This window comes from Lampetra fluviatilis, chromosome 25, assembly GCF_964198595.1.
Source record: "Lampetra fluviatilis chromosome 25, kcLamFluv1.1, whole genome shotgun sequence".
Taxonomy (NCBI): Eukaryota; Metazoa; Chordata; class Hyperoartia; order Petromyzontiformes; family Petromyzontidae; genus Lampetra; species Lampetra fluviatilis.
In genome coordinates, this window is record NC_136299.1 from 9,801,754 (window position 1) to 9,822,862 (window position 21,109).

The 21,109-nt window shown below is 47.9% G+C and overlaps 1 protein-coding gene across 2 annotated transcripts in view; it reads right to left on the minus strand.

The window, feature by feature from the left end:
- The window catches only part of PPP4R4 (protein phosphatase 4 regulatory subunit 4), a 60,314-nt gene that overhangs the window by 38,097 nt on the left and 1,108 nt on the right, over positions 1-21,109 (minus strand). For both annotated transcript variants that reach the window (XM_078868226.1, XM_078868227.1), the window contains one exon: positions 16,997-17,070. In XM_078868226.1, the coding sequence (XP_078724352.1) occupies positions 16,997-17,070 (74 nt within the window). The remainder of the gene's footprint in view (positions 1-16,996; positions 17,071-21,109) is intronic.

Here is a 21,109-nt window from a genome sequence, read left to right on the forward strand (position 1 = left end):
CAGCTTTCTTTAGAGCCTAGTCTCACATTGGTGTTGGACCAGATGACGCCAAAAGGCGTCAGTCTCAGTCCTTTACACCGACCGCTCTTGGTAGCCTCAGTCTGCCCGTACGAAGCACGACAATGAACACTTACCACAGTGGCGTAGCAGCCAGCACGGTCGGCATGGGCCTTGAACACAAGGAGTGCAGCAGGCTCCGCTATTTAACTTCTCCCCTTCGTATTACGGTGCCCCGGTTCCTCTCGCCCGTGACCACCGGGCACAGGTGCGCCGCCTGCGCGCTCGACCGTATCCAAAATGAACCGCAGGTGAGCGGTTCACCAAATGTCCCTGTTGCTGGGTCTTGAACGTTGCCCTTACCACGCGGTAGCCGCGCACGGTGGCACATGCCTGCGTTCGCAAACCGCGGCATAAATTCAGCTGGGTCTGTGTGGGTTGGTGACCCAGAAAATATTTTCGCTCCCTACACACCACATCTACTATACCTCTTCGGGACCGCCCAGAGGGGGAGGGGGCCTCAAAAGGAAAAAAAGAGAAAAAGAGGGCTTCACAACGGGCCTGGTATCTTTTTGGGAAAAATAATTGGGGAGGGGGGGGGGGCACGTGGCATTCTGCCCCTGGGCCGACAATAACCTCCGGAAGGCCTCTACTGGCTACGGCTTCAGCCTACCAGCGACCCGGAAAAGATTCAGTGAGAAATTAAGCCGCGGATCCAATTCTCTGCAGGCGAGGGTTCGTGGATCACATGGGGATTTGTGAAACTTATGGATCTGCTGAGCTCCTAGATGTTCGCACCACAAGTGGATTAAGTCCAGCTCTACAGAGCTTTGAGTGCATGTCTGATGGGATTTCTCCGCACACTCTGGCTTCCTCCGACATGTAGCCACACTCTCATGATTGGAATTAGCCAAACATCCCAATGTAGCAAGGCCCTCTCAAAAATGGTATTGTGACTGAGTGAGCCTTTCCTGGATAAACCAAGGGCAGTAATATAATTATTTCTCAGTATTTACTCCACATTCTGTTATTATTGTTGGAGGGAGCAGGGTCACAGCGATTCGTTCATTGGGCATCCTAACCCAGCCTCGTCGTGGCTTTTCTGAACAAACAAACGGCATTATCATTATTAATATTGCTGTTATAGTAAAACAAACTGTTGGAACGATGGGATGTGGCTCAACCTGCTGGAGAATGTTTCTGAAATTGCCCCAAAACAAACTGCTTAACCTTTACTACTAAAGAAAAGCAAGCTAAAAACTCAATCCGTTGGCTTGATGGACGAGTGATTGACGTCTTCTCTTGTTGGGGAAGAAACAGGAGCGTGCCTTGTCACGGCGGAGCTGTCAGCCGACGATGGTTGCGATAGCGCACACTTAAGACTGGGACGCGTGCGCAGTGGCGCGAGGCAAACACAAACTAGGCCACGGTGGCTAAGAGATGTTAACTCCCTCGCCTGGTATGCAGGAGGTCGTGGTTTGATCCCGACCCTGACGCCTATATATTTGGAGTTTGCAAGTTCTCTCTCTCTCTCCGTGGTCGTGTGGATTCTTCTCCGGGTTCTACGGTTTTTCCCTCCACATTTAGAAACGTGTGTTTAGAGTATTTGGCTGCTATAAATTTCCACTTCGTCGAACTATCATTTGTGGCCAGGTCGCTTCTGAAAAAGAGCTATATAGCTCAGTGGGGCTTTACTGCTAAAATAAAAAGTTTAGTTTGGTTGAGGCCAATGCTTAGGGCCCAAAGGGCCCCAGATTCATGGGGATTTTTTTTTTAACGAGAAAGGGTTAAGTAGCCCAGAATCAGATGCCTCACGATGCATCAATTCATCAATGAATAACGATCAATAGGTGCACGATACACACATCGGATTGTATGAGGAAATTGAACGATTTTCTCTGCGTATACACGTATGATGCTTATAAAGGTTGGTGCGATTACATTGTTTTTGCTTTGAAAAATCTGCGCGTGGCAGGCAAGAGGATTCGGAAACCGTCGCTTCATTCGGTCGGTCGGGGTTGGAAAGCACGGGGGTGCATGTCCAGTTCACGCTTCTCGCGAGCCGTCGTTTGTCGCTGTGCGCTAACCCCCGGGTCACCTGGCAACAACGCCCATGACCTTTACTCTGTAGGTTGAATACGGGTGATGTAGAGGTGACCGATTAAACATGCGCCCAGCACTCTTGTATCACCTGCGCAATCCAAGGTCAGCGTATAGCCCGTAACGCCTTGTTGTTTGCCGAGCGATGATAGCGGCGGGGAGCTCGCAAACAAGCTGCGTGATGGAGGTGGGCAGGCGGGCGGGCGAGGAGAGCTGATTGCTGCAGCCACTGCAATTAATCGATTGAGTTCAGGGCTTAATTTAACCCAGGTCGGTGACCCCGGTAACAACGTTTCCACACGCGAAACACCACCACATCGAGTGTACCGCTCTCCATGGCTGTGCCTACTACTAGTCGTCACCTGCCACCTCTCGCCTACCAGCGACCCGGAAGGTATTTTTACAGTCGCCACACCGCATGCAGTAAACCTCTCGCGACGGCCGTGGCTCCAATCTACCAGAAACTTGGAAAAGTGAGAGATGAAGCCCACAAAGGTCTTTGTCGATTCATCACCATCATTCTGAAGGCCTCCAAGCTCTTAACGTGTCTCATGGCCTTGTGATACAGCAATGTATGTATGCAGGTTGAACTTCTTTCGCGCCATATATAGCCAACCGTGCACCTGCACACGAGATGATTTGTGGTGAAATAACCCCCCTACAACTATGACATGCGGAGGCCTCCATCCAGCAATGCATCGACAAAGGGCTGTATATTTCTAATTGTACCCCATCACCCCTTTTCCCCCCACCCCCCCCAAAACCATCCACAATCTCCGGCCCCCACCCCGACCCCCCCAACGTCTCCCAGTCCCCCCCACACCCCTCTCCCATCACCATGTGTGTCTTATCTCCCAACTCAGACCGTGTCCGGCGAGCCGAGCGCCGGCGCGACAATGGTGCCGCTGAAAAGGTCGCTCGTGAAATATTAATGACGTCAGGCGGAGAGCGGCGGGAGATAGCGCGAGCCTTCATCGTGCGGAGCTCGGCGCAATCTCCCTGGACGCGGGCGCCGACTCTTGCCGGCGCCCCACGAAGCAAAATTATAATAAAAATCAACTCACCGCGCCGCGTCATCGGAAATATTAACAAATGTTGGTCCCGAAGCCGAGAGCAACAGTTTGGGAAGAGAATTCTCAAAGAGGTAAAACTACCACGCCTGACGTGCACTACGTATGTAGTTTGTTGAACTTCTTTCGCACCGTACGTAGCCAACCGTGCTAATCGGAGGTGCAGGGGAGCGCAACAAACTAAACACAAAAAGCAGTTCTAAAGAAATTAGTTTTCAAACTAGATGATTTAATAATGCAAAGCTCCCAATGGCTTCCTAAAATCGGAAGGAAGAGCGTTCCAGACGGCCGCAGAAGCGCATCTGAATGCGCTCGATGCACTGGTCATCTATGTTTGATGGCCAGCCAAAGGCCGCTGCGAGGATGACCACAGTTTGCGTGATGGTTTATGCTCCTTGACGAGATCAGCAAGGTATTGTGGTTCATTTGTGGCGAGCACTTTGTGTGTAATGAGTGCGACCTTACAATTTGCATCGTTGCGGGAAATATATTACCTTACTTGCACTGTTTCATCACATTGTTTTCGCTCCATTGGGTGAGTGCAAAAACAACTCCACGCACTGTCAATGGCCCTTTTGTGCACTTATATATAGAGCCGCCCTCTGAACCTTAATCACCTGGAATGCCTCCGATCTCGGAAGCTAAGCAGGTTTAAGCCTGGATTATCGTGCTTGGATGAGTGCTGAGCAGGTTGCTTTCGACTGCCGTTTGCTACGCTGTGGGTGGCAAGGGGGGGGGGTCAGTGCAGCAAACCCCATTGTTGTGTTGTACTTCAATCCCACGGGAGTGCTCCCCACCCTCGACGGAGCAGAACCCGACTAGCGCAGTGAAGTTACGGTCACATAGTGATAGGTTTTTACCCTTTCAACTGGTAGAAAAACTGACACCTTTATACAAGGCATTATGTTTGCAATAACCACAACACAAGCAGTCAAAATGCAAACAAAAAGAAACAACTCTGATAATAACATGCAACTGTCCTTGAAGTTGATTGGTCCACACCCGAGACAGCTTTTCTTAGAGCCTAGTCTCCATTGGTGTTGGACCAGATGACGCCAAAAGGTCACATGACCTGCACAATCCGCAGGGCGTGTGGGAGTTCCCTCATCCAGCAGTGGATTGAGAAAGAAGGGCATGCAAGGTACCAATAACGCTACTGAGTGATAGTGATGTCACCGCGGCGTCCGTGCCAGGCCAGGTGCACTTTGAGGCCACGTGAAGTGTCGAAGGCCCGCTGAGGAGGTCACGGGAGAGACCCAGGTGCTATGGGTTGACTGACTGAAATGCCTGGCAGATGCACGAGCTGTGTCCCCTACTGTGCCAACTTGGCGTAGTTTAGCCACCTGGCGCTCCACTCGTTGGTGTGAGCGTCGCTCCTCTGCCCTCCGTTGTTGTTGGAGGGTGACTGCCTCTAACTGACCAGTAGCCTCCTTCAGGAGCCTCCTCCATGGATCTTGACACTGCCCGTACCAGTCTTTGGTAAGTCAACTCAGCTCCACATCTTTTTTCTACAAACAAAATGAAGCAGGCGATCACACTCTCTCTCTATTTGCAGGAGAACTACAAAAGGCTGAAAAAAAAACCACCACCACCTTCTTCACAGTCCAAATAACGGACTGCCGGTCCAAATTATTCAAGCAGCACCCAATCACCGCCACCCTTTCCACAGCGGGCAGCAGCCGCTCCATCGCCTCAACGCACCGTTAAATGTCACAGAGCGAGGGGGAGCGCTTAATGAAGAAAGACACGATGTTCGATTGTTTGGTCCGGGGGGGGGGGGCAGTGTGTATGTGTGGGGGGGGGGGGTGCTGGAGTTGCCCCCCCCCCCACGCTGCCAACTCACAAAACGCGACGCGCGTGTGGAAATCGTGGTGGCAACGGCAAGGACGGCCTTTATTTCGCGTGCCCTTGGACGATTTGCTGCGGTGGGCGCCACTGCTGCCAGCCACCGGGGGACTATTTTAAGGCTACGATTTTGGCACAGAGCAGGTCCATAGGGAAATGGTGCATTTGGGTGAACTCCGTCAAATCGCTGGAAAACGAACTGGACTCTTATTTTTTTGTTCCTGTTACGCATTAGTTGGAAGAATTGCTTCTTTACTTGTGTAGAAGTGTTTGGGGCCGGGGGGGGGGTAGAGGCACCCCTCCCTACCTTATTCCGCACTCTGAGGGTGATTTGGTTCCCCCTCCTGCCCCCCCCCCCGCAACTTGGCCGTGAATGTTGATATAATAATGACCAAATGACAAAGAGACTAAACACACGCGTCAAAAGACTAAGTATCTTTTCAGTTTTGTTGCCAGAAAAAAGGGGGAAAACCCTATTATTATTATACTTTGGTACTGGCAAAGGAGGTCTAATGATGTAGATGCTCACCCCGAGCCCTCATTACTTTGATAGTGCATTGTCTTTGAGCTGTACGCCTTTTGGCGTCCTCTGGTCTAGCACCAATTGAGACGAGGCTCAAAAGAAAGCTGTCTCTGGTGTGGACCAATCAGTTTCAAGGGCAATGCATATATTATCAGTGTGGTTTTTTTTGCATTTTGATCACAAGTATTGTGGTTAATGCACACATGATTCCTTGTAAAAAGGTTTCAGTTTTGTTGCCAGAAAAAAAGGGGGAAAACCCCTATTATTATACTAAGTATCTTGTTTAAGTCCACATCGTGTTATTGACCAATGTGTTGATGTTTTATTATTATTTGTACTTGTGCACCACTGCCATTGCGGCAGCATCGCCAAATAACGGCGCCAAACTAGTAGCCTTCGTAGTCGCGTGAGTAGATCGCGCGGAGCAAGGGGCACGACACGAGCTGCAATCTTCTTGGTTCTTTCGGTAAAGTCACGTAGAAGGGAAGTAATAAAATAATAAAAATAAAACATAATAAAATAATTCTCACGACGTTTCGGCCACAACGCAAGCAGCCGTCCTCAGGTGAAGACCAGGTCTGTCGGGGAGACAGCGTTTTATTTTTTTATTATTTTATTACTTCCCTTCTACCTGACTTTGCCGAAAGAATCAAGAAGATGAATCCCTGCAGTCACGAAAGCTTTAAAACGAGCTGCAATGTCGGACACGGGGCTGCCGCGGTCACGTTCCTATTTGACCATTGACCGCTTTGTAGATGTCGTAGATGGAACGCCGACCAAAGATCTAACGCTCATCGTTTTGACCGTCGCAAATCCGTTGAAAATCATCGGCCACTGCCGGCCACGGCTGATTTACCAACCAAAGCCCCCCCCCACCGACCCCGCTGCTCTCCCAGGGTTTTTAGGAGCCCCTTACGTTGCCACGGAGATGTCTGGGAGCTGTCTGGAGCGTCTGTTATCAGCCGAGTTTAGCGTCGTGAATGAAGGCGGCGACGCGACGCACCTCCCGTAAATTTTCACGACCCCCCCGGCTTCCCCGGATTTGCCCCGCGCACGCCTCTTGCGCTGCACGCAGCGCTGGCGTCAATTGCTAAAGCGCTTTCTCCGTGAAGTTATATGTGTAGCAAAAAAAGTGGCCGTCGATGATTTACGATAATTCCCCCTTTTGCTTTTTGACAATCTTGTAATTGCCCGCGGTATCTCGTGTTTCAGTGGAGACACCCGAGACTCTGAGACCCAAAGTGAGTCACGTCGTTCGTTTAATAACAACAATAATAGTGCCAATTACTCACCTAGGCAAGCCTAACAAATACTATATAGAGGAGACAAAGATCCCCCATACTCTAGGGCCAAGTGCTGTTAGCGAGGACCTATGAAGGCAGGCATGGCACACGAAGCGGTGGGTGGCCAGCACCACAGCCTGCCACCTTTGTCTCCCCAGTGACGATGTTGACACACCGCACCAGGTAGTTATTTGAGGCTGAGTCGACCTCGGGGAGTCCCAGGACTGGTTCAGATAATCGTCACTGGTGTTGGCCGTGAGTGGGAATCGAACCTGGGTCGCCAGGTTCATAGCGCAGCGCGCTAACCGCTACACTACCGCTCCCCACAAGACGCCTACTATAATCACCCAGAAATATGTCCTTAACGCTCGTGACGTCACTCTACATCGACCAGCCCCCCTCATTAATAATCATTATAAGGTGACGTCCTCCAAATGGACACCCCCCTACGTAAATAATAATTAGCGGGTTGACGTCACTCCACATGGGGGGGGCGAGGCGCCTCCTCCCCCCTCCTCGGCGTCAACTCACAAACCTCACTACAAAGGCAGAACCCTCACGTCACGTGATCTCCGTCACGCTGTTGAGACATCGAAGTAAAAAGGACGTCGTGATGAACAAGGGATTATAACCTTTAAATGAAATAGGTCTGTCACACGAATTGATGCAATGAATATCACGTCGCGGTCTGCTTTTCGCTTGCAAGTTTCAGATTTACTGCAATACACCCGTCCTTGGACGGGCAAAAGGCGAGTAGAGAAGAATGTAGATACACATTTGTGCGTACATTCGTGTAAGTGCACAAGTAACGTGTATGTATAATCTAGTGTGATTCATAGTTGTAGAGCGTCTTCACTCAATGCGATTGACATAGTTTACAAAACGATGACAGAATGGGATGATGTAGTTGACAGGGGCTTGCTACAAGGATTAAGGAATGAGTGACAGCGATTGAGGGGTACTTTGGGATCACAAAAGGGTAGGGGAGGGATGGGAAGGAATGGAGGGGCGAGGGGAGGGAAGAGAATGGGAGATGGAGAAGAGGTGAGGGTTGCAGAGAGGAACGGAAGGAGGTTAATGAGAAGAACTGCTCAATTTACAGGGGAAGTGTTGAGTCTATGGACAGTAGTAGTAGGTTTTTACCCTTTTAAACTGGTACAAAACTGACACCTTTATACAAGGCATCATGTTTGCAATAACCACAACACAAGTAGTCAAAAATGCAAACAAAAAGAAGCAACTCTGATAATGATAATAATATGCACTGTCCTTGAAGTTGATTGGTCCACACCCGAGACGGCTTTCTTTAGAGCCTAGTCCCCATTGGTGTAGGGCCAGATGACACCAGAAGGCGTACAACTCAAACACAGTGCAATATCAGAGTATTGAGAGCTCGGGGTAAGCATTTACACTATGAGACCTCTTTTACCAGTGGCAAAATATAGTAGTAGGTTTTTACCCTTTTAAACTGGTATGGGCAGTGTTGGGTCTTTGGGCAGTGTTGAGTCTATGGGTAGTGCTGAGTCTAATGACAGTGTTGAGTATATGGCCAGTGTTGAGTCTATGAGCAGTGTTGGGTCTTTGGATAGTGTTGAGTCTATGGGTAGTGCTGAGTCTATGGACAGTGTTGAGTCTATGAGCAGTGTTGAGTCTATGGGCAGCGTTGAGTCTATGAGCAGTGTTGAGTCTATGGGCAGCGTTGAGTCTTTGGGCAGTGCTGAGTCTATGGGTAGTGCTGAGTCTATGGGCAGTGTTGAGTCTTTGGGCAGTGTTGAGTCTATGGGTAGTGCTGAGTCTAATGACAGTGTTGAGTATATGGCCAGTGTTGAGTTTATGAGCAGTGTTGGGTCTTTGGATAGTGTTGAGTCTATGGGTAGTGCTGAGTCTATGGACAGTGTTGAGTCTTTGAGCAGTGTTGAGTCTATGAGCAGTGTTGAGTCTATGAGCAGTGTTGAGTCTATGGGCAGCGTTGAGTCTTTGGGCAGTGCTGAGTCTATGGGTAGTGCTGAGTCTATGGGCAGTGTTGAGTCTTTGGGCAGTGTTGAGTCTTTGGGCAGTGTTGAGTCTTTGGGCAGTGTTGAGTCTTTGGGCAGTGTTGAGTCTTTGGGCAGTGTTGAGTCTTTGGGCAGTGTTGAGTCTTTGGGCAGTGTTGAGTCTTTGGGCAGTGTTGAGTCTTTGGGCAGTGCTGAGTCTATGGGTAGTGCTGAGTCTATGGGTAGTGCTGAGTCTTTGGGCAGTGTTGAGTCTTTGGGCAGTGTTGAGTCTTTGGGCAGTGTTGAGTCTTTGGGCAGTGTTGAGTCTTTGGGCAGTGTTGAGTCTTTGGGCAGTGTTGAGTCTTTGGGCAGTGTTGAGTCTTTGGGCAGTGTTGAGTCTTTGGGCAGTGTTGAGTCTTTGGGCAGTGTTGAGTCTTTGGGCAGTGCTGAGTCTATGGGTAGTGCTGAGTCTATGGGTAGTGCTGAGTCTATGGGCAGTGTTGAGTCTTTGGGCAGTGTTGAGTCTATGGACAGTGTTGAGTCTTTGTGGCTCGCCATCGAACAGAGACGGCCACTGCATCACGTGCTTGTACACAGTATCATGATGATGTCATTGCCATCATTTTCAGGAATTGTAAACAATCAATTCTTACATTATCAAGCTGGTGTTATTTGATTATATATTTGCCCAGGAAACCCAGCCTGGGCAGTACCGTCGCCCCCCCGCCCGCCCGCCCCACCGTGTGAGTGAGTGAGGTCCATTAAGAGATATTTGCCGTTTCACGGTGCCCGTATCTCGCATGCACAGGCCGTGCCGCCGCCAAATGCTCGACAGTTTGCTTTGGCCCGCGATTCCGTGTCAATACGTGGCGATGTTTGCTCGGAGCTGATGCCTTTTTGTGTGTGTGTGTGGGACGTTATGGATGGAGAAAGCCGGGCTGAGGGAAGGGGGGATGGGAAGAGTAACAAAGGGAGTGGTGGTGGATGATTGCGTTTGCAGCTATCATTTGTGGCTTGCTTGCTTTCGAAAAATAAGCTAATAGCTCAGTGGGCATTACCTGCTAAAAAACAAAAAAACAGCTTATTTTTTTCTATAGTGATTCGCTTACCTTCCCTATATTTCGCACTCCTATCGTGTTTGTTGTATTGTTTGTTGTTGTTGTAACCTTCTGACCCCGCACCCCTTCTGGACATCTGTGAAACAAAGAGCTTTACAGCTCATCGGATTCCTCCAGTATAAACACTGATTCTGAAGGCGCGGTGGGTTACTGTTCGCATGGCGAGGCAAGGGGAGCGAATCGAGACCGCTCGTGGCAGTTTGGGTGTCGTCGTGTTTCAGACCATTCGACGCTTGTCCACGTTGATGCGTTTCTAATTTTGTATTGTTCTTTAGATATTTTTTTAATATTGCAACTCAACGCGAGCCCGGTACAGAGAGCACCGGATCACACAACGAAGTGGGGGGGAGCTAGGGGAGGAACAAAAATTTCGGTGCCTGAAAGATCAATGAAGGGGAGAGATTTGGGGCTCGCTGTCCCACCCAGATGGGAACCACGAACGAAGAAGTCATGGAAGTTCACATCGGGTGGAGGAAATGGGTAAGGGGGGAAGATAACTAACATCGTGGGGAAAGAGAGGGACAGGCAAGGCACGTTGATGTGTTCATGAAAGTAGGTGGCTTCCCTGCTATACAATCTCATCGCCACATGTCCCCCCCCCCCCGCTCCCCACGTCGTAATGCACGTGTGTACACGCCTTCTACCAATCCGCTGCTGGATGAGGGCCTCCCCATGCCCAGCACATCGTTCTGGGCGTTACTTGACCGTAACACCGTCACCGCTGGTCAGTGCTGGTTTGGGGAAGGCAGCGAGCATGGAGGTGCAGACCAACAATGGACTTTGCTGCAACTACCCACCGTTGTCCACCATGTAGCCCCACACAGTCTGTAGCCAAGAGAAAGCTGTCCGTGCGTGGTCGTCGTCCATTTTCGAGCGCAACCTTGCTTCGTTTGCGAGATCTGACCTCACAGCTGTCAACCCGACAACCACACCACCCCCAGTCTCCACCAACACCGCTGCGCGCAAGGCCCTATCAGAGGTATCCCTGCAAAACCGAGGGCCCACCTCTGATATTATGGCCGGGGTGTTTAGGCCAATGTAAGGGCGGCTTAAGTTGACTACGCACCTTCAAATCGCACACGATGACACTACTGTGTTGGCCAAACTCGGATGATGATGGTGGGGAGATGGGGGTAAATAGTGGCTGAGTCGTCTTGTTTGACCCAACACGGAGCCTTGTTGTGAGCCCCAGAGGAATCTCAAGTGGCCCCTTGTAGCGCGACTTTAATTACAGAATGCATATCTGTGGCTTAGTGCTGCGGGCCCATCCATTATTCACAACGGTGCCTGTAGCTCGCTGAGTGTGGAGCCCGCTCGGAGGGCACGGCTGAAGAGTCGGCGGCCGCTCCGCGGGGACCTTGCGGTCGTGCCGCTGCGGTTGCTACTCCCAAGGCTTTATCGGATTGTGTGTGCGGCACGATGTCCGACGTTTCGCTCAACGTGCTGCCAGCTTCTTCAGTCGCTGACTTGAGCCGCTCACTTTCCCATTTAGATTATAATATGCAGCCCCCCCGCCCCCACCATGTAGTTATGTATTTCAAAGCGAAAGTTGGAGGAGCGTTACATCATCCGGTCGGGGTGCGTCTGTGCGTTTGACGAACATTGTATAACTTCATTTTACTTTTATGACCATGTCGATCAGATGCAACTTGCAAACGGGCCCGTGTATCGGCGCCCAGTTCTTACCTGGTAAAACACAACTCTCTTGACACTGGGGCGCAAGTTTCTGGAGTGCGTCTTACTTTCCAGAGCGTCTTACTATCCGGAGAATCTGGTGTGCGCCGTGTAGCATTTGCCGGCTGCTGCTGGTGTTGCCGGCTGATCTCTCTTGTCACAGCTGTGTGCAAGCACGATTACTCAGTCCGTTGAAGGCGATAACGGCTGAAGGGACTGCGCCTTCACGTGTGCTGTTTTTAGCCGCCGCTCAAGGTGTCGTGTAAGGCATAGGCATAAGCATACACGCGCATCAGATAAATGCGCTTCTCTGTTTACACTTGCAGGCGTTTATAGGAATTCGAGTATTTTATCGCTCAGCAAAAAAATATATAACGAGAAATGGAAAGTTCCGCGCGTTAACAAAAAAATCTGCTCAATTCCGTCGGCCGTGATGATTCTCTAAGGCCGTCACGTGCTGGACAAAGATGGGTTTCACCATCGCAAGGGATTATATCAGTGAGCCCGTGTCCATCCAGCCACGCGCTGCCAAAGATCTACTGGACATCTGTGAAAACTCCTGGACATCTGTGAAATATAACTTCATAGCTCATCTGATTCCTCCAGTATAAAGATTCTGATTCTGGAACATCAGAAGTGTGGGTGATGCTGCTCAAAGCAGACAATCTGTGCACCAACCTGATTCAGCCCTCACCGCAGTAGCGGGCTTGACAGAAAGACTGAATATACAAATTACTGCAACGATCCAAACCCTTGAGTGATATGTGTGTGTGTTTCTATGTGCATCCTTGCCAAACCTTTGGATACCAGGAATAGGTAACTTAATATTCCAATGTAAAAACTGTTGCTTTGGAAACATCCTTATAATTAAATTGAAACTAAAACTAAACAGTGACATAAAGCTTTCATGACTACAGTAATTCATCTTCTTGGTTCTTTCGGTAAAGTCACGTAGAAGGGAAGTAATAAAATAATAAAAATAAAACATAATAAAACAATTCTCACGACGTTTCGGCCACAACGCAAGCAGCCGTCCTCAGGCGAAGAATGAGAACATTATCAAGCTAGGAGCTTATATAGGTGTAGCGAGGAGGAGCGCCTTAACAAAAGAATGTGCATATGAAGAGGAATTTAGCATACCAATGGACAATGCGTAGGGGGTGGGCGGAGGGGTTTCAAAGTCCCATTATGCCCATGCATTATGCAGGATCAACAGCACCACGGGGGGGCGCAAGGAACAGCGTTAATAAAGGACAGGAATGTTAGTGATATGTAGCTGCATTTACCAAACAACCACGTAGAAAACCGAAGTGAAAACTACATAAAAAAAACTAAAATATAAACTGATACTTACTATACTCTACAATAAGCTGAGTTACTAACAACAAATAATAAAATTACAATTCTACGTCGTAAGAAGTATATAATATACTTCCATCTAAACTTTATTCTCTTAGCATATACAGTACTAAGAGAATAAAGTTTAGATGGAAGTATATTATATACTTCTTACGACGTAGAATTGTAATTTTATTATTTGTTGTTAGTAACTCAGCTTATTGTAGAGTATAGTAAGTATCAGTTTATATTTTAGTTTTTTTTATGTAGTTTTCACTTCGGTTTTCTACGTGGTTGTTTGGTAAATGCAGCTACATATCACTAACATTCCTGTCCTTTATTAACGCTGTTCCTTGCGCCCCCCCGTGGTGCTGTTGATCCTGCATAATGCATGGGCATAATGGGACTTTGAAACCCCTCCGCCCACCCCCTACGCATTGTCCATTGGTATGCTAAATTCCTCTTCATATGCACATTCTTTTGTTAAGGCGCTCCTCCTCGCTACACCTATATAAGCTCCTAGCTTGATAATGTTCTCATTCTTCGCCTGAGGACGGCTGCTTGCGTTGTGGCCGAAACGTCGTGAGAATTGTTTTATTATGTTTTATTTTTATTATTTTATTACTTCCCTTCTACGTGACTTTACCGAAAGAACCAAGAAGATGAATCCCTGCAGTCACGAAAGCTTTAAATCGAAATTTACAGTAATTCATATTCTTCGGGTTTTTCGGTAAAGTCACGTAAATAGGTTAAAAAAATAAAATATAAAAATAGTTATATTTTTTACCGATCTACTGAACTTTACCAAAAGACCCAAAGAATATTGAACTAAACAACTGTTTATTTTAGCAGGTAAGGCCCACTGAGTTATACAGCTCTTTTTCAGAAGTGACCTGGCCACAAATAATATCAACAAAAGATGGCTTATCAAGTGGAATTTTATAGCAGCCAAATACTCTAAATGCATGTTTCTGAATGTGGAGGGATAAACAGTAGGAACCCGGAGAACAATCCACACGACCACGGGGAGAACACGCAAACTCCAAATATACAGCGGGCGTAAAGGTCGGGAAAGAACCCATGACCTCCTGTATATCAGGCCAGGTATTTAAAAATCTCGCCACCGTGGCACCCATGGTATAAAGTGCAGTGTCCACCTCTTTTTATCCACTCTATCTCTCTGGCATGTCTATGCATGTGCTATGAAGGACCATTGCCTGCCATGTCACCTATTACACTGGTCAACATACTTTTTCTGGCATAAGGTATTCCAACGGTTTTAAGGTAATTTTGGCGTGCTGATTCCAAATCTGGCATCAGTTTTTGTCTATAACATCAGGTTTTTGAGATATCAAATATTGCATTTTCAATAAAAACTGCAGAAGAAAAATATTAAATAAATGTGGATATCTACATAAAATGATATTATGAACAAACTATCCTAAAAATACAGCACCATATTTTAACACTAAAGCAGTCACTGACTCGCAACAACTTGCAATCATAAGTGACAGAGTTAATTTGGGGTAAAATCAATGAAAATGGGGTATGCCGATAGCATAAAATGAGAAATCTGAGATCAGATTTGGAATCAGCACCCTGAAATTAGTCTAAAACAGCTGCAAAAGTCCAGGCCAGAAAAAAATATTTTTTTTGCTGACCAGTGTTATATATTTCGATTTAAAGCTTTCGTGACTGCAGGGATTCATCTTCTTGGTTCTTCTACGTGACTTTACCGAAAGAACCAAGAAGACAGTGTTACATATACAAATTTCCCCTTTTAGAGCCACAACACAGTGTTATTGACACACGCGTTGAGTTTTTAGTTTGTTTTACTGTGCCCTGCAAAGCAGCGGCAACAGTGGCAGCAGCATCACCACCAAAAGAATCTGCTGCCTCAAATCAGTCCGCTTGGCAGACGCGAGGTGCGTGCACTACGACAATTGAGCGCACGCGTGCGTGAGCTCGAGTCACGCGTGGCGCGTACAGTGAGTGAGTGTGAGTGTACGTGCGTCCGTACGGGGAGCAGCAAGCAGGGCCACCGTGTGGTTTGGTGTTGGGGAGGGGGGTGGAAACGTGACCGCATCACCAGGGAAACGCCACGAGACGCCGCAGTCACATGCAGAGTGGCGGACAGGAGGGGGGAGGATGAGGGTTGGACGTGTGCATACACACACACACGTGTCTGTGTGTGTGTGAGTGTTTATGGGGAGCGGTAGTGTTAGTAGTTAGCACGCTGCGCTAGGAACCTGGCAACACGGGTTCGATTCCCGTTCACGGTCAACACCAGTGACGATTATCTGAAACCGGTCCTGGGCCGCCCTTAGGTCGACTCAGCCTCAAATGAGTACCTGGTGCGATATGTAAAACATCGCCACTAGGGAGACAAATGCGGCCGGGTGTGGTGTTGGCCACCCACCCCCTCGTGTGCCGTGCCGGTCTTTATAGGTGCTCGCGAACAGCCAAGTGTTTGCAGTAGGGGGACATCGGACGGACGATATAATCTATTGTAGGCTGGTTCACTTCGTTCCTACCAGTATAAACATACACAATACTTATGAGCTAAGTTCAAGACTCACCCAGAGTTGACTCAACCATATCATCATCGACAAGTTAATCATTATTATGGTGATGTGGTCAGGGTGCAATTTCAGCCATATCCATCTGGGTCAGCAACTTGGAAAATATTTCTGCACCCGACACGCCACATGCAATGTGCCTCTCCCGATGGCTGTGGCGACTGATCATGCGCTACCTACTCCAGTCCATCAGCGAAAATAGTTCGTGAGAAATGAAGAACTGATCTTGATGATGATCATCATCATCATAAACGCTCTGTGGTGTGTTAATTAAGCACCAGCTGGCGAGGCTGCTGCACCACTTGATGGGGAAATTAACAGTAGAGGCTGTGTTGATACAATTCTCCCCACCATGGCACTGTGGAATTTCCACTGCTGCCCATAAGTGAAGATGGTCAGTGATGGCAGCTTATTTTGAGCATGCAATAACTTGGCGTTGACGTTTGTTTGATGTCCAAGTGGTGGTCTCACCAACAATGAATTATTACTCCACTGGAGTGCTTCACAGAATTAGCTTAGACTGTTCCACTCGGATGAATGCATCTTGTGTACGCAACCCTTAGCAAGGGAATTGCTTTCACTGCATTGCCAAATGTGTCATTATCCTGCGCGGTAATTTAGTCATTCTTCTGCAAAGTAATTTTCTAAGCATGTAATGATTAATTTTGCAAGCTACATAGCACGACCGTGAAAATATACATAGTCGTGATGATCCCTTTGCTCGCAACGCATGCATCAGCTCGTACCTCTAAGCATCGATTATAATCTATGATTTCTGCAAATGATATACGAATGCCTTTAAGCTAATCAAACGAACAACATGAAACATATCCGATGTAATATAAAAAAGTGACTTCGTTCAAACTAGATTTTCAAAATGATTGATTCTTGAGTTGATTGGTGACCCTGAATCATGACAATTCCTCAAATTACCTGGGGAGTGAATCATTGCATTCTTATAACATATTCTTGTTAGCTTCGAAGTGGCAGTGGCATGGGTACTGGTGCAAGAAATGAAATTGGTGGTGGAGGGAGTGCCATGTTCATCATCCCCCCCTCCTCACAGCCTGGCGCCTGGCAGAGGTCGCAACCGGGTACCCGATACCCGTACCCTACCCGATACCCGGCTACCCGTACCCGGCCGGGTACGGGTACCTGTTTGTGACCCTGGTGCGGCCGGGTACGGGTAGACCGTGAGTCACTGGTGAGTAACTGTTCGTCACTCATTTCCCAACGTCTTGTCTCTTCTCACAATTCAAGTTCCTAGAATCAACCCACCCACGCCTGCAACATGGCTTCATCCCAGAGGTCGCAATCAGGTACCCGATACCCGTACCCTACCCGTACCCGGCCGGGTACGGGTAGGGTATCAAAACCCGTTTGCGACCTCTGGCGCCTGGGCCCCCTCTGGCGTGTGGGACCCGGTGCAGTTGCACCGCCTGTACACCGACTCGATAGCTCCTTTTAACGACAGGTTCCTGCACGTAAGTTCCCACCTCAGCAGATGCACCGCACGTTCGATGTCACTCAGTCCTTCGTCCACGGTCAGCCGTTCAATCTCTTCGGGCGTCTGTGTGGGTGGGGGGCCACATAGGGAAGGGGGCACGATGAGTGGATTGCTTGGCAGTTCATGCATTAATTAAGACGTGCTGCACTCGTGGGCAAAGTGCGCACAGAAGCGTGGACAGGTGCACGCTTGGAATTACGCTGGGAGACGGGAATAAAGGGGGGGGGGGGGGGGAAACACACGTGGGGTTAGAGGACATCCAGAAGTTGAGACGTCATATTTACCGTTAAAGAAAATTGATTCTTAGCAGGATGCGTCGATGCAAAGGATGAAGGTCCGCGGTTGAAACTAACGACAGAGTGGCAGCAAAAGGGGCGAACACGCCTGAGAGAACGTCCACCGTGGAGATGGAGCGATAAAATCAGATGGCGTGCCGGAGCTAGATGGATTATTGCATCGCGAGACCGTGATAGATGTTGACGGTTTCAGGAGGCCTTCATCCAGCAGTGGATAGATAATGTCTGATGATGATGAAACTCACGTGCACTGGGAAGGGGTTCGGGGGTTAGTGCTGGGCATCAATCAAATCTGTAATCGATCGCTCCACGAAAACCCATGGGGATGTTGCAATATTTAGTCTGTAAAGGAGCCACGGTGGTGTGTAAGTCATGGATAGGTAACTTAATATCGTGGCTTTGTGGGACAGACACAAGCTCTATCTGCGAGCAGCCAATCTTTTATCTTTTGCTGGCTTCCCGACCCCTTCTGGCTTTCCATGCCACACAAAAAATATCGACTCACCAGCCGACACTGCCCTTGCCATTTAACTCATTAATTGACTCAATTCACATGGTTACTTTATAAGCAACCTTTCAGCCTGGATAGCACTTAGATGGGGCAACCACCGTGCATGACAGCTTGCTTTCGGCTGCTGTGAGACTACCTGGAGAGCAATGCAGAAAAATCCATTGTTGCACTGTTTGTTCTTCTGTGCTCCCCACCTTCAACGATCTGCCCTGACCAGCGTGGCGAAGTATGGCCATACAACTAGTAAGACCCGCAACGGCATGGGCAGGACCTCGGCGAACGGTGGATTGTCAACGATTTGCACTGTTACTGGCATCGACAGATCTTGGCCGGGTTCCTCTGTTTGGAAAGTTTGAGCGGAATAGTTGTTGTTGTTCAACTCGTGTTTCTGCCTGACCCGAGTTAATTTCACTCCGTGTTTGCATTGTGCTATTGTATTTGTTCTGCCACGTGAGTGCGGGTCGTCTGGGTTTGATATATTTGGCATGCTTTGGTGAAAGTCGTTTGACTGTATTGGATTGTTGGATTGTCTTTCTGTTGATCTGCCTCGGCTTGCGAGTCAGGTCTAGGGGTGAACGATTTGGGGAAAATATCTAATTGCGATTTTTCTGACAGATATTACGATTACATTTTTTAAAAGTCAAGTTGCAGTTCAATAGTCACTCTGTAACAGATTTAAAACATGTGATGGAGCATTACCACATGATACCATCTAAATATGAACTGCTCTATATATTCTAATGCAAGGATGAGAACTTTAAAGATATTAATTGGTGCCAACATGCATTTATTAAAATGTTTTAATTGAAATAGAACAATTAAATATAGAACAATTGTTAAGTTAAATAAATAAAGTTAGAATAATAAAAAATAAAACAATTCCAATACTAAAGTAATAGGACTTTTCAAATCGCAGCCTTTGCAATTTGCCAATCGCATTGTTTCAAATTCTGATTTCGATTTGAAATCGATAAATCGTTCAGCCCTAGTCAGGTCTTCTCACGCTTAGGTCCAGGCAACCTTTGCGACAGGGACGCGATTTCTCCCCCGTGTTATAGGACATTCCACATTCCTGTGACAAGATCAAGTCTAACCAGTTACACATATAGATGAACAAATGTAAACGTCACACTTGTTCAACACGTTGCGCGATGATTAACGATGTTGTCAGGAGTCCTAGCTCAATTATTAACCTTTAAATAAAATATTAAGTGGCGCTGTAAGCATGCCACACAACATCACGTGGAGGCGAGAGTTTGGTGGATGTTGAGAAAACTCTTCCCATGGGCATCGAGGTGCCATACCCTGGCTCGCCAGGAGGAGGCAGTACAGCAAGTTGACTAATCGCCACCCGTTTCCATCGCGCGTGCATTGTCTCCAGGTGATCAGGCGTCCTCCCACGTGTACATGAAACACTCATCATAAATTGGCTGAAAACTACTTTAAGTAAAAAGAACCCAATGCAGGACTATCCTTAAAAATAGGACAACACCTCGATGTGGCTAGCCTGGGTAAGAAGAGTATTAGACGCTACATATACAGTTATTGAATTGTTTCGACTCATGCAAGGACCCATAGACTCGCGCAAAGAGACATATGACAGAATGACTATCAACCATACAATATATCCCTCCCTGTTACTCTACAGGCGTTTTGAGACGCGGTCAAACTTAAACAAAATTTTCTTTCACCAGATAAGGCCCACTGAGCTATATAGATATTTTTCATATTATTAGCAGCCAAATACTCTAAAAGCATGTTTCTAAATGTGGAGGGAAAACCCGGAGGATCCGGAAAAAAATCCACGCGACCACGGGGAGAGAGAAAGACACGCAAACTCCAAATATACAGCAGCAGACGTCAGGTTCGGCATCGAACCCACGACCTCCTGTACACCAGGCGAGGTAGTTAACATCTCGCCACCGTGGCCCCCTTAGATGTTACGCAATCGAATGTTGCATTGTACAGATACTTCATACTTCACCACGCTGGTCAGTCGGTGCGGAAGCATAATAGACGTGACAGCATGGAGCACACAGTACAGTACAACAATTGATGTTTTTGCTGCCCATTACCAACATGTCACTTTCAGAGGACCAGCTGTCTCAGGAGTCAGCAACACAAAGAACAAGTGCCATTGTGAAATATCTTGTCCAACACCATGTGAGACTAGGCTCTAAGGAAAGCTGTCTCGGGTGTGGACCAATCAACTTCAAGGACAGTGCATACATTATCAGAGTTGTGTTTTTTGTTTGCATTCCGACTGCAGGTATTGTGGTCAATGCAAACATGACTCCTGGTAAAAAAAGGTGTCAGTTTTGTTGCCAGATAAAAGGGTAAAAAAACAATTATCATATTGAGGGTTGTTTGACCTATTTTGAAAACAGAGCCCCCAACGCACTGACCTGTGCGGTGAATACGAGACGGACGTTCCTTAATAAATAAGCAGCAGTCCTTCAAAGACCCCACAAAGTTGCCGACCCTCCTGAGCTAGATATACTATCGTTGCACACATCGTTGGTACCGTTTATTTATCGTGGGAAAAGCCTCACCGAGTCTCAAGACTCTCTTTCGAGAGGGCCCTGCTACGTTCGCGGAATGTGTGGCCAACTCAAGCCACGAGTGTTTGACTTCGTGCCACGTGAAACCAGGGATGGACATCCACGCAGACGTATTAAAGGGGCTTGCACTCAAAGCTCCACACAGATGGATTCAATCGCGAATTTGATCGACTGCTATTTCATGGACCACCTAGCAGTCTCTATACATACAAAGCCACCCCGTATAGCTTAAACAGGATGTTGGGACAAGTGCTGCTGTGAGCGGCAAGAACGCACGAAACGTGTCACGGTGTGGTCAACACAACGCCGGCCGTCTTTGTATCCCCAGTGTTGATGTAGCGATAGTGCGCTAACCACGGCGCCACCGCTCCCCACACAAGTACACACACGAGGTATGTGACACACAAACTGGTACTTACACACACGTACACACAAGAGGTATGTTACACACACACAAAGATACGTACACACAGACACGTAGACACACAAGGTATGTTACACACACACAAAGGTACGTATACACACGTAGACACACAAGGTATGTTACACACAAAGATACGTACAGACACGTACACACACGAGGTATGTTACACACACACAGGTACGTACACACAGACACTATACACACGAGGTGTGTTACACACAAAGGTACACACACACGTAGATACGCAAGATATGTAACACACACATACAAAGGTTAGGTAGACACACAAGGTATCTTACACAAACTGGTA